At 55.3% G+C, this 12368-nt stretch overlaps 5 protein-coding genes across 5 annotated transcripts in view; 2 read left to right on the plus strand and 3 right to left on the minus strand.

Annotated features, from left to right (window-relative positions):
* GUITHDRAFT_140027 (hypothetical protein) overlaps nt 1-2940 on the minus strand; it is a gene marked incomplete at both ends in the record, with an annotated part of 4217 nt that extends 1277 nt beyond the window's left edge. Inside the window, 7 exons of the mRNA XM_005831123.1 lie at nt 219-250; nt 299-380; nt 570-634; nt 693-810; nt 944-1359; nt 1546-1684; nt 1889-2940. Coding sequence (XP_005831180.1) covers nt 219-250; nt 299-380; nt 570-634; nt 693-810; nt 944-1359; nt 1546-1684; nt 1889-2940 — 1904 coding nt within the window. The remainder of the gene's footprint in view (nt 1-218; nt 251-298; nt 381-569; nt 635-692; nt 811-943; nt 1360-1545; nt 1685-1888) is intronic.
* A 1239-nt stretch (nt 2941-4179) lies between these two features.
* Nucleotides 4180-5382, plus strand: GUITHDRAFT_109987 (hypothetical protein; the record flags this gene model as incomplete). The annotated part of the gene is made up of 8 exons (XM_005831124.1): nt 4180-4205; nt 4256-4310; nt 4413-4552; nt 4685-4753; nt 4893-5013; nt 5095-5163; nt 5216-5268; nt 5343-5382. The coding sequence occupies 8 exons, from the start codon at nt 4180-4182 to the stop codon at nt 5380-5382; spliced, it is 573 nt and encodes a 190-aa protein (XP_005831181.1).
* Nucleotides 5383-5462: 80 nt separating this feature from the next.
* On the minus strand, nt 5463-6763 carry P0 (large subunit ribosomal protein P0, cytoplasmic; the record flags this gene model as incomplete). The annotated part of the gene is made up of 5 exons (XM_005831125.1): nt 5463-5652; nt 5755-6123; nt 6174-6272; nt 6369-6620; nt 6671-6763. The coding sequence occupies 5 exons, from the start codon at nt 6758-6760 to the stop codon at nt 5491-5493; spliced, it is 972 nt and encodes a 323-aa protein (XP_005831182.1). The 3' UTR covers nt 5463-5490.
* A 1612-nt stretch (nt 6764-8375) lies between these two features.
* Nucleotides 8376-9137, plus strand: GUITHDRAFT_109989 (hypothetical protein; the record flags this gene model as incomplete). The annotated part of the gene is made up of 1 exon (XM_005831126.1): nt 8376-9137. One exon carries the CDS (start codon nt 8376-8378, stop codon nt 9135-9137), a length of 762 nt encoding a protein of 253 aa, XP_005831183.1.
* A 721-nt stretch (nt 9138-9858) lies between these two features.
* GUITHDRAFT_87555 (hypothetical protein) lies at nt 9859-11543 on the minus strand (the record flags this gene model as incomplete). The annotated part of the gene is made up of 8 exons (XM_005831127.1): nt 9859-9912; nt 10044-10089; nt 10206-10273; nt 10329-10414; nt 10479-10598; nt 10647-10708; nt 10756-10893; nt 11033-11543. Coding segments are annotated over 8 exons (1083 nt in total), but the record flags the coding sequence as incomplete, so codon positions are not given.
* Nucleotides 11544-12368: the final 825 nt, after the last annotated feature.

A 12368-nucleotide genomic window follows, 5' to 3' on the forward strand; every position in this document is an offset into this window, starting at 1 on the left:
GTAGAGATCGCCAAGGTCGGGGGGGCTGAGAGCAGCAGCGGGAACATGTAAGATGGTTTGGAGGAGGCAATATGATATCAGATGGACTAGAGGAGTATGGTATGAGACGATGTTGCTGGAGGGAGTAAGATATGAGGTGATGCAGGGAGTATGATGTTGATGGTGTGGAGGAGCGAGTATGATATCAGATGTTGTTGATGCAGATGTTTGTTTGCAACCTTGAAATCTTGTCTGTGGTGATGTACTGAATCTAGAGCATCATGTCAGTCTGACTTGTCTTCGCAGGCAACAAACGTACAGCCGTCCCCATCAATGAAGATGCGAAGCCAAGAAAGGATATTCTCAGCTTGTCTGGAAACAAGGCAAACAGCTCCGGTCTCCTGCCAGTCCAGTCTTCAACAAGAGCACGAGCACAAGCACGAGCACGAGCAGGGACCAGGAGCAGGAGCAGGAGCAGGAGCAGGAGCAGGAGCAGGAGCAGGAGGGGCAGGAGACATTTAAAGAAGAGAGATTGAGGAGGAGAGGAGGAGGAGAGGGAGGGAGGGAAAGGGGTGGGGGGAGGCGATTACCCATGTTGAGTGTACCCATTCATGTCCACGAGGACGGAAACATCCTCCTCCTCTATCCTGCGGAACTGGAGGCGAACAACTTCACCATGATAGACAGGGAGGACAGGCAGGAAAGAGCCTCACTGCAAGTTCGTGCGGGAGGTTTGAGATGTCGATGAAGCTGTCAGATGTCGATCGGATCTTGTGCTTGATCGCATCCTCCTCCTCCTCCTCGAGCAGGGAGAAACAAACCACGCGGAACCTGCAAGACTTTTCATTAACGACAAGCATCCTCCGCCTCCTCCTCCTCCTCCTCCTCCTCCTCCTCCCCCTCCTCCTCCTCCTCCTCCTCCTCCAACATTTCACCAACACCACTTCCCATAGCACGACTTCACCTCGCTGAGTCGTGAAGCCCGGGAACGTTCTGAAACAGCAACGAGACAGGATGCTGACGGAAGTCGGCGCTAACGTATCCTACCGTTATCCTCCGCTTCCTGACTGCGTCCTCCTGTCTCTGCCCCTTCCCTTTCTCCCTCCCCCCCTCCCGCCCGACCGCTCGCAGGATCCCCTCTGCTGTGAGCTGCACCTGAGCCGCCCTTGCAGCGTACGCAGAGCAGAGGACGTGGTCGGGGATGGGGTAGACGAGGAGGTAGACGAGGGAGATGGAGGAGGAGAGGAGCGTTCCTTCTCGCATGTCTCGTTTCATCCTCTGAGCCACCTTGTCGAAATTCTCGTCCCAGTCCTCCCACCTGCAGAGGTCAACACAAGTCCTCACGTAGCTGTACAGGGCGGAGGACGAGTCTGGGGCAACCTGCTCTACTTCATCAGCCGCGTCCTCCTTGACTTCCCCTTCGCCTCCTTGCCTCGCTCCCTCGCTCCCTCGCTCCCTCGCTCCCTCGCTCCCTCGCTCCCTCGCTCCCTCGCTCCCTCCCTCCCTCCTTCCCTCCCCTCCCTCCCCTCCCTCCCCTCCCTCCCCTCCCTCCCTCCATTGGCTGACCTCAAGTGCTCTACGATAGGAAGCAAGGGCCTGCGGCATGAAGCGAGGGTCCGAGCGGAAGTTGTTGTAGTAGGTCTGACCGAGGTTGATCCAGGCCTCCACGAGATCCGGTTTCAGTTCCAGAGCTTTCTTGTACATGCTAATCCTCGTCAAGTAAGGGAGGTGCAGGAGGTGGTGATAGTGGGGCAAGGAACTTGAGCAGGAGGAACAGGAGGAGCAGGTGGAAGAGGATGAGCAGGAGGAGCAGGAGGAGCAGGAGGAGAAGCGGCAGCAACAGCAGAAGAAGCAGGAGGAGCAGGAGGAGATGCAGCAGCACCAGCAGCAGCAGCAGGTTGATCAGCACCTGATAGTCTCCTGCATATTTGTCTTGCTCAAGTCCCCGCTCACCATGTTCACCCATCCCTGAGCGAAGGAGGGATCCACCTCAACCGACCGCTCCCACTGCTTCAGCGCTTCTTCCTTCCTCCCCAGCTGCGACAGCAGGTGCCCGTACTCGTTGTGCGCGTACGCGACCCTGTGTGCTGCCACGTTCTTCCTCGTCTCCTCCTCTTCCACGCACTTCCTGAAGCTCTCCTCCGCCTCCAAAAACCGCCCGAGCGTCCTGAGGACCCTCCCCTGCTGGTATAGGAAGGAGAACCGGTCCCCCGTCCTCTTCACCGCTTCTCGGCAGACCCTCAGCGCCTCCTCGTTGTTCCCCTGCTCTTCCAGCATCAGGATTTCAAGGGTGTACGCCTGCGTCAGCAGCTTTCCCGACCTCCTCGCCTCCTTCACTGCCTTCCTCGCCCCAGCCACGTCCCCCATGCTGTAGAGAACGTCCGCAAGGTTGTAGTGCGCCTCTGGTACATCTGGCTTGACTCTGATCGCAGCGTTCAGCTTCGCCACTGCCTCCTCCCTCCTGCCCAGGTCCTTGAGAACGATCCCCCCATTCACCAGCGCCGCTATGTTGTGCTTGTCCAGCAGCAGCCCAGCCTCGTAGGCAGCCAGCGCTTCCACCTTCTTCCCCAGCCTCTGCTTGCACGACGCCAACAGCAGCTGTCCCATCAAGTTGCTTCTCTCCGCCTTCACCGCCTTCTCCAGCACCTTCTCTGCTCTGTCCGCCTCGTTGGTATTCAAATACGCTTCCCCTAGGTAGAACGCCGTCGCAGCGTTCCTCGGGTTCCTCGAGTATGCCACCTTGAGACAGGTCTTGGCCCTGACATAGTCCCCGTTCTTAGTGAAGCGAACGCCTCGCGCCATGGCCTCGTCATACTCCATCCCCTCGCAGTCTTCGCCTCGCTGCCCGCCATGCGCCCCCTGCAGGTGTTCACTAGCCAGGAGCCAGCCAAGGTGAACCAACAGGGCTCCCGCATACAGACCGACCCCCCCACTCCACCACCTCCTCCTCCCCCTCCTCATCAGGAACTTTCTTGAGAGAAGTCCAACCAAAGTCAGCTTCAGCGTCCTTGTAGCTCTCAGAAATGAATCCTCCTTCTCCTCGACGGATCGTTCCAGTCAAAGTCAAAGTTGCTCAATGGTTGTCAGGTGATCGCGTATTGCCTCCTTACCCCCCCCCTCACCTACCATCCCACCTTTCTTCTTCCTCAACCCCCATATCCGACCCAAACTTCTCCTTCCCTCCCTTCCTCTCCCCTCCCCTCTCCTCCCCTCTCGTTTTCCTCCATGCCCTCCATGAAACTTGCCCGACCGCAAGGATTGTTTTTCTTTCTTTTTCTTTATTTTACACACACACAATATCCTGTGGGTAGGGTAGAAAAGTATAAGGTAATGCACCCACTCAGTAGGGGTCCAATACCATTTATCAAGCTGTATAATTGGGGGTACAAGAAACAAATTTATGTAATAGATGGGGTCATGGAAAAAGGGGTGGGGTACTAGAAAGGCAGCCTCTAAAAAAGAAGCAAAGTGCCGTTGTTGCATGGCGAGCCACCTTGATAGGAAACAGAGGAAAGGAGAAGAGCAGCAGGAGAGGAGCAGAATGATGACGAGATTGGAGGAGAAGATGAATATGAGAGGAAGAAATGAAGATTCCAAGTAGAGGAAGTGCACAGAAGAGAAGGAGCAATGTTATAGAGAACATGATGAATAGAACTACGAGAAGGGAAAACGAGTTCAAAACGAGACCTTTGTGATCGTAGAGACTTGAGGGTTGTATGATGTCGTAGAAAGAGCAGATTGTGATCCATCGTTGAACTCCACCAGGGTCTGTTTCTCCTTCTGTTCACGTGTCTGTATACTGGTGTGTGTTGGAATGAGAGAGGATAGCATAAAAGTGAACGCATGCAACTTAGCTATTTATACCATTGTTATTTCTTTACATCAATCAGGAAATATTCCTATAAGAATGATGACGACAGCACATGTCTAGAATGATGTTAAGTTTTGTTGTCATGAATTTGTCAATGGTTGTGCAGTGCTGAACATTTATCATCTATCTTCTGACTGACTTGTTTGCGCAAAGCTGAACCTCTGAACATAAAGAGAGACAGACAGGAACAAAAACAGGAACAGAATCAGCCAAGAGGAACAAGAAGGAAGGACAGAGAGACAGCGAGGGTGACAGGGGCGGAGGAGGGTGTCTTGTAGAAACGTTTCTGTAAGAGGAAAGCGAAGCTTGTAGCATATTCCTTTGTCATCATGGTCGTTGGAGCAGCCGGAGTTCGGTAAGTAGACCTTGATAATCGTTCGGAGATCAACTGAAGACGAGGATCAGGTTGGTAACAGCAGTACTTCCACAAGCCCGCAGCCTCGCTCGACACGCAGCCAAGGTTCGTCTGCTGCTGCTCCTGCTCTTGTTGCTGGCTCGGGCCTGACGCCATGGCAGCTGGATCAAGCAGCTTCTCATGGACAGGTGAGGCCTTGTCTTGCAGCCTGTGGCTGTGTGTGAAGGGAGAGATTACCTCGAGGACGGACATGACGGCGACGGGTTGTCATGGTACCTCTCGCTTGTCGGTGCTGCGTTCGTTGGCTTCGGACTAGCTTACGTCATGCAGAAGATGGACTACCGCAGGTGCTCGAGAGAAGAGAGGGGGGGAAGAGAGAAGAGAGAGGGAGACAGTAGAGGAGGTGAGGGAGGAATTTCCAGCAAGGAGGGAGGGTGAGCACGGGAAACAGGATGGATGAAGTGAAGTGATTTGGGCAGGGTGCTCTTCTGTGTCGATCAGTACGTCTCAAGGACGGCAATGAAGTTGCGGTCGCTGTTTGATCGCAGGTATTGATGATCTCCTCCTCCTCCTCCTCCTCCTCCTCCTCCTCCTCCCAACCACCACCTCCTCCTCCTCCTCCTCCTCTTCCTCCTCGTTCACCTTTGTACCTGCTCTCCTCTTCTTGGAATCTCATCATCGTCGCAGCTCTTGGAAGCAGAAGCCTCTGCTGGCAGCTTCATCCAGCAGCGTGACTGGCAGCAGCCGCAGCATCAAAGAGAAGAAGAGGGGAGCAAGAGACTCGGCGGCCTTCAGCTACGTAAAGCAGGTAGGCCGGGAGGAGGGGGAGGAGGGGGATGAGGAAGAGGAGGATGATATTGAGAGGAGGAGGAGGTCACTGTAGCCGCAGGGGAACGACAGGATGTCAGTCGAACTCTGCCTTGGCTGTGTTGAGACGAACCGGCTGCTGCGAAAGATTGTGCGTCCTACTGCTGAGAGGGGAGGGGGATGACGGAGTTTGGAACGCACAGGCGAAGGACTCGGGGACGAGCTACGACACCTTTGAGCCATGCAACTTGTGCAGGTGAGGAGGGGAGATAAGAGAGGGGATGAGGTGGGGGAGGGGGAGGAGGCACGATGGTCTGACGTAACACAAAGGGAGCGAGTGGCAAGGCTCGCATCGATGAAGCAGACATGACACGAGAACACTGGACTAGAAAATCATGGATGAAGAGGAAGAGATTAACGTGATCATGACAACGAGACTTTCATTGGAGATTTTCCGTGCAGTTTTTCTTTAATGAACTTAATCGAACAGAGAAAAGCCCATGTCTTCCTCCTCCTCAGGCTCTGGCTCGGGTGCCTTAGCGGCGGCGGCAGGTGCGGCTCCACCTCCAGCAGCAGGTGCGGCAGCAGCAGCGCCTCCTCCATACTTCTCGGGGTTAGCGACCATGTCCTTGATCTCAGCCTGCAGACTCACGATCAGCAAGAAAGGAGAGCACAAGCACGCAGGAACATGATGGAGGGAGAGGGAGGGAGAGGCCAGGAAGGCAAGGGAGGAAAGGATTACCGCGGCAGCGAAGTCGATGTCGGTGGTGAGAGCCAAGGCGACGAGGTTCTTGAAGGCGTTGATGAGGAGGTGAGGGCAGGCAGAGGGCACGGGGTAGCCGATGCTAAGACCGATGCTGGTGATGCGGCCAATTCCCTGCTGGAAGCACTTGCGGATATCCTCATCGTCGATGTCCAGAACCGAGGGGTCGATGACAGACTCGCCGTCAAAGAGCTTGGTCACGATCAAGCCGAACTCGAACGGCTTCAATCCCAACTTGCCCATAAGAACTGCCTCTGAGCTTCCGACCTTCTCGCCCACCTTCGCCAACTGAACCTGCTTGATAACTTCGATGTTTCCCTTGGTAATCTTGGTAGCAATACCGAGGGCCTGCGCGGGGATGTGAGCTGGGGGCACAAGCAGGCCGCATGCTGTCGTACCTGGAAGAAACCAGTCTGGGTGGGCTCGAGAGAGGTGGGTCCAGCCTCGAGGAACACGTCCTTGGGAGCGACGGCGCCAGCCTTGGCAGCGGCAACGACCTGGAAGGAGGTTAGGAGAAACACTAGTAAGAGGAGAGAAGAGGAGGACAAGGGGAGAGGAGAGAGGGGAGAGGGGAGGGAAGCGGGGATTAATACCTTGTTCTCCTGAAGGATCGAGCGAACCTTCTTGACGTCGGCGTCGGTGAACACGAGACCGCAGTTGAGCTTCACGAGATCAGCAAGCCTGTTGAAGGTCGAGTTTCCCGAGGAAGAGGCATAACGTCTGATAACGAATTTGATCATGGTGTTCTTGCCCATGAGGATCTCGGCCTTAGGGTCCTTGCGGAGCTTGCTGCGAACGATGTGCATCTGCTGTGATCCAACATTGTCCGCACTGATGATGAGAACCTACGACAACCCCGGTAAGCAACAGCATGCGATGGTGAGGTGAGCAGAACCTTGGGCAAGGTGGCTAGGAGTGTTTCCAATCGCTCGGCATACTTGAGCTTGCGATCGGAATACACACGACCAGTCTCCTCTTCAGGCATCCTGCAGCATTACGTCAGATATCCATGAGAGATATAAAATAAAGAGGATAGAAAGGTAGTGTGCGGCTACATGCTTGCTAAATTAAGCGTGGGGTGTTCTGTGTCCTTTTCACTACTGTCACGTGACTGCAAAAATTATCGATAGCACTTTCTACCCTAGATTTCACATGTTCACTTTCTTGGTTTCCGGTACATGTTAACGCAAACAGCTCCCATCGCTCCCCTTGCTCCCCTATGCTAATCCGTTTCTTGACCAAATCAGACACACATGGTGCATTTAAACCTCAAAAAATCTTCACCGCGCTGTTGAAATGTACACCTCAACAACATGGGGCAAAAGCAATTCTTTGTTGTCAAGCATTATCAATGTTTGCAAGAAGCATTTTGACTGTCATCAACGACATAAACTTCATCTACTCTTTTTTTTTGTCGTCATGAAACTGATATCCACATTCTCCTCTCTTCTTTATCGCGACACTCCACTACTGACCCCTTTTCCCCGTCTTTCCCTCCAACTATCCCATCTGTTTCGACATACATGACCGTCTCTTGACTCCCTCCTTGATCAACATCCTTCTCCTCCGAGTCGGACACCTTCCTTCCTCGCTCCTTCCTCACATCCACCCGCCTCCCCGTCCTCCTCCCCCTCTCGCTCCCTTGCCACATCGCGCATGCTTCTTCTCGCTGCAGCACGAGGGGAAAGAAAAAAAAAGCGATGATACCACATCCCACCGCAGTCCCTTACTCTAGTACCCCTCCACCAGCCGGGGGCCTCCACCCAATGTACCGGTACGTTGTTAATACCCCCCAATAAAACACTATATACCCCACCTTTTCCCTGCCTTGATCACAGATCGGACCGTACGAAGTTCTACCCACCCTGTTCATCTCGCTGAACTGAGTCGTGGGCCGCCGCCCGCCGGGCCGCGGCCCTCTTTCTCAGTCACTGCCGCTACTAAGTTGAATCGCCGGACTCGGGGCCGGGGGCCGGGAAACCAGCCCTCAGTGTAACGGAACACTGATAAAAGTTCAACGGTGACGGGGCGTGTTGTTGAGTCTGGTCCGAGTCGCAGTTGAATAAAAGTACTTGAATACGTTGAACGATTGTCCGATACCGTAGTTCAGCCATCATAGGGCCAGGAAACGTTGAACGGTCAGTGCAATGCGCGGCCAGGCAACCGTTGAACAGTGCGGTGACCGTGGAACGTATGCCAGCCGTGGGCCAGTCAGATCATGAGCGCCGAGGCCGGGAAAAAGCTTCAACGGTTTGGCAAGTTGCTTGGAGGGCCCCGGGCCCGGCGCTGTCACGGCCGGCCCGGCCGCGCCGCAGTGGCGATCGGACGGTGCGCGGAACTTCGGAACTTATGCGGAAACAAGTTCCCTCTTCCCCGCTCAATCCCCTCAACCTGCCTAGAGAGAGTAGAGCAGTTCCTCGTCCTTCTCGTTCCTGGTCCTCCGCTCCTGCCCTCGCGCGCGTTCCAACCTCCTCCTCCTTGTCCCCACCTCTTCTCAAGCTTCTTCTCTCCTCAAGACTCCGCCCTGCTTCTGTCTTCTGAGCAGACGTCACACTGACAACCTTCAACTCACATTGTTCGCTTGACAAGGCATCGGACCCATGTCGTCCATCATGGCAGATAACCTGACTCCCTGGAGCGAGTTCGACGAGTACGAATGGATGAAAATCAAGCTGAAATGCTCGGATGAGGATAGACTCTCAATCAAGGGCTGCAGCACAATCATTCAGATCAGGGAGATCTGGAAAATTCTCGCTGCGCAAGGAAAGGCAGTACTGTATCAAAGTCAACGGGAGGAGGAGAACTCTGTCTTCGGCTTCAACAAGATCGTGGCGATCGATATTCTAGCTTGCTATAGGGCCTTTTGCTCTTCCTCCAAGAATCCCACTCGCTGGGCCATGGACAAGATGAGGAACTGCGGCATGAAGCCCACCAAACACTCGCAGGGCCCTGCGCACCGGGACATTCGCAAGTCCTGGAAGAGTCTGGTCTACTACCAGGAGTACACGTTTGACCCTAACTACGTGGAGAACAACACCCACCGCAACTGGGTCAACGGATGCGAAGCTCTTGTCCGCGAAAAAGCTCACCCGAACACTCCCAGGTACAAGAAGAAGAAGGTTCCTTCGCCTCCCACTCCTTCACTTCCTCCCACCCCTTCGCTTTCTTCGACTGCTTCCCCTTCCCTTCGGTCGCTGCCATCGTCGTCGCAATCTCCCGAGGAGCAGGAGGTTGGTGAATGCGAACATTGCATCATGGCGGAATTTCTCAACAACTCTCCCTGCCCGTTTCATCCCCCCGCGAGCTCTCAGACTGCCAGCAGCTGCCGCCGTCTGAACTTCGAGGAGGCACCAGCAGAGTGAGAGGAAGCATCAGCCATGCGGAGGAGCCGCCCAGCAGAAGCCGAACTTGAAGTTCTGATTGAGGTCGCCCGGGCCGAGCCGCGCTCGGATGGGCAGGAGCCTTTCAGCAACATTCCCACCACCCGGTGGGGATTGTCAGTGTGTGAGAATGCCGGGGCCCGATCGCCAGGGCCCGGCGAGTGTTGACTACTGAGTGTACTGATAGAGGCGACGACATGCCTAGACTTGTGGAATGCCATGATTGACATTGATGTGTGTGTGAACTAAGTAAATCGTGTGAAAAACCCAGTCAGCTCGACGCTCATTGTGAAAAAACTCAGTCAGCTCGACTCTCATTGGAACTGCCGCCTCTCCTTGAACGACAACCGTCGCAGCAGCCCTGTAGCCGGTGCTCGAGTCTGAGAGCCTACAACTCAATTACTCGGCGGGCCGGAGTGAGTCTCGGGCCCGGTCGGGGGAGTCAACTGAACGAGGAGAGCGAAAGAGGTTTACTATGAGCAACATCATCTCTGATCCATCTGGGCGATCTTGGCCCTGACCTGAAGTGGAATTAGGGACCCAAGGGAGGAGGAGGAGGAGGAGGAGGAGGAGGAGGAGGAGGAGGAGGAGGAGGAGGAGGAGGTGTGAAGAAGAGCAGGAGCAGGTAAAGGAGCGGAGAGAGGAGGAGAAGAGTGGGGGAAGGAGGAGAGGAATGCGGAGTGGCGATGAGGAACAGGAGCTTACCTCCTCCAACTCGACGTCAAGCTTCTTGATCGCCAAGTCGATCTCTGCCAGTCTGCGAACAGAAAGGATCATGAGGGAGGGACATTAGAGCAGGATAGCAGCTGGGGGAGGCAAAGGCAGCAGCTGGGGGAGGCGGGTGGGAGAGACTTTGAATGGGGAAAGAGAAGAAACAGCAGGGGACACCTTCTGTTCCTTTCTGCTTCGGCAAGCAGCGAGTCAACCGATTTACCTGGAAAGGAAAGGAGAGTCAGGCTGACACGCAGAGAGTACAGGAAGAGGCTGACGGGGACAAGAATGAGGAGGAGGAGGAGGAGGAGGGAGGGAGGGAGAAACGTATTCTCCTACTTGAGCTCATTGCCATCTGCTTGCGGTGAGCCTTGAGCAACGTTGACATGAATCGTTCAGTCTCAGACCTGTCGAGCATGGGGGTCAGCCCGCTACCCGCTCCTCTCTCCTTTCTCTTCTCACTTGTCCCACATGGACCCTTTCGTCTCGGTCGTACTCCCTTCCCTGCCCAGCTCTCGGATCTTCAGACGGATCTCGTCCTCCTCCTTCTGCCATCTCGCCGTCACGGCCTACTCCACCCCTCCACAGCATCGTCGTCTCCACGCTCCTCACCTGCAGCTGCAGAAGCCTCTGCTCCTTTTCTGCGATGCGCCCGTCCATATCCTTGATGGACGCCTCCCTCACTTCGTTGGAGTCTGCGCGCTCGTAGAGGCTCGCGCGCTCTCTTGCCCTCTGCGCAGGAGGCTCAGCACCGTCATCAAGAGCATCTAAGGGGAAGACCTTCTCCGAAGGCAGCTCCTCGAACTCCATCAAGGCGTTCTCGAGGACGCTGATGCACGTTCCTGCCAGGGCTCTTCAGCTCAGTGCCGCTCCCCTCCGCCTTCCCCACCGAGGGATTCTCCTCGCGCCATGGCATCGCACAGCGAGTCGTACGCAGCTCGGTGCTCGCGGAGGAGGAGGATGGCTTCAGTGACCGCCCAGCGCGCTTGGTTGAGGACTTGTTGAGGTTGCCATGGGGGCAGCAATCCTGCGCCAGTAGGATCAAGAGGAAATCATCAAGAGGGAGGAGAGCAGAGAGTGTAGCGAGGGGACGATGGGAAGGAGAGGATCGAAAAGAAGGGGAGGTGGATGGCGAGCTGAGTAGTGAGAATGAGGGGTCGTCCTACCAACAAGAAAGCTCACTAGAGCCGATTCATCGCTCGCCCCTCCCTCTGCCTGCTCGTAATTCATCGCCTCCGCAGCTATCCCCCCCATGAGCACGATCGTGTATCTGTCGATGGCCGTTCGCGTCACTCTGTTGGCATTCAGCTGAGTGGACAGGTCGTTGTCGAAGAAGACAGTCCCGGCTTGACCTCTGATCCCAGCTCGGGTTGCATCCCACGCTGAAAGAAAGAAGCCTTGGATCGGGCACCCGAGGAGGTAGGCCAGCAGGAAGTGTCCGGCCTCGTGCTTGATGACCTTCTCCTTGTACTTGGGGAAGAGGAAGCGGTAGGCGGATTCAAACGCTGCCCCGCTGGTAAGGAGCCGGTCGACAACGAAGAGGAAGGCAGTGAAGGGGATCACGGTCCTTAGAGGGTCGAGCCCGGCGTTGAGAGCCAGAAAGTACTCTACAGTGCACAGACCGAGCCCAGCAGCAAGCCAGCCGTACTGCGCGTTCTTGGGTGTCAGTGCTGACATGGGAAGAGCTATAGTCTCCTGAAGGGCCTCAACGTCAATCTCTTTAGAAGCGTAAGGGAGATACTGCGGGGAGGCTTGGATGCACCCGAAACCTCTCAGCAGCCCTCTGTTCTTCAGCCCAGTGTATGCAACAGAAGTCAGCACTTGCTGCTCGTTCTCTGTCTCCGCAGACAGGTCGAGAGGGATCAGGTCGAGGAGCTTGATCGCCTGCTCCATGCTGATCTCGACAGCCATATTGTCTTTGAGGAGAGCGACGGCATCCTTCGCATTGCCAGCTTGAATCTTCTCTTCTAGCTCCTTCTGCTTTGATTCCCTCTCCTTCTCTGCTCTCAGCTCTTGCTCAGCGTCCAATCCCTGGGATCGAACCCTGGTTCTCCAGCAGGGAGCTGTGCGCCAGCACTGTCGTCCCTGCTGATGGGGCAGGAGCGGGAGGACTCGTTGGGATCGCAGGAAGGCAGAGGAGGGAAGAGGCTGGAGGAAGCAGTCGACCTGAAAGGAGGCGGCAAGGACCAACATGGCCAGGAGATGGCAACCTCGCGGATGCATGCTCGTTGACCTCTGGGATTCCCCGCTGACAAGGATCAAGTCACGTACAATGCAACAAGATTCGACACGGATGTCACATGCAGTGCAGGAGCAACGGGAACCCGTTCCTATTTCTCACCCTCCACTCTTATTCGAATCAATACCAGCATTCCAATCCAACTAAAGACACACATCACCGGTCTTTGCAGCCGGTAGTCAACACTTTCACAGTGCAATCTTGAAAATCATTGGGACTTTGTTACATCATGTGCACCATCATTCTCTACCTTATCATTGTCT

This window comes from Guillardia theta (assembly GCF_000315625.1).
Source record: "Guillardia theta CCMP2712 unplaced genomic scaffold GUITHscaffold_42, whole genome shotgun sequence".
Lineage (NCBI taxonomy): Eukaryota > Cryptophyceae > Pyrenomonadales > Geminigeraceae > Guillardia > Guillardia theta.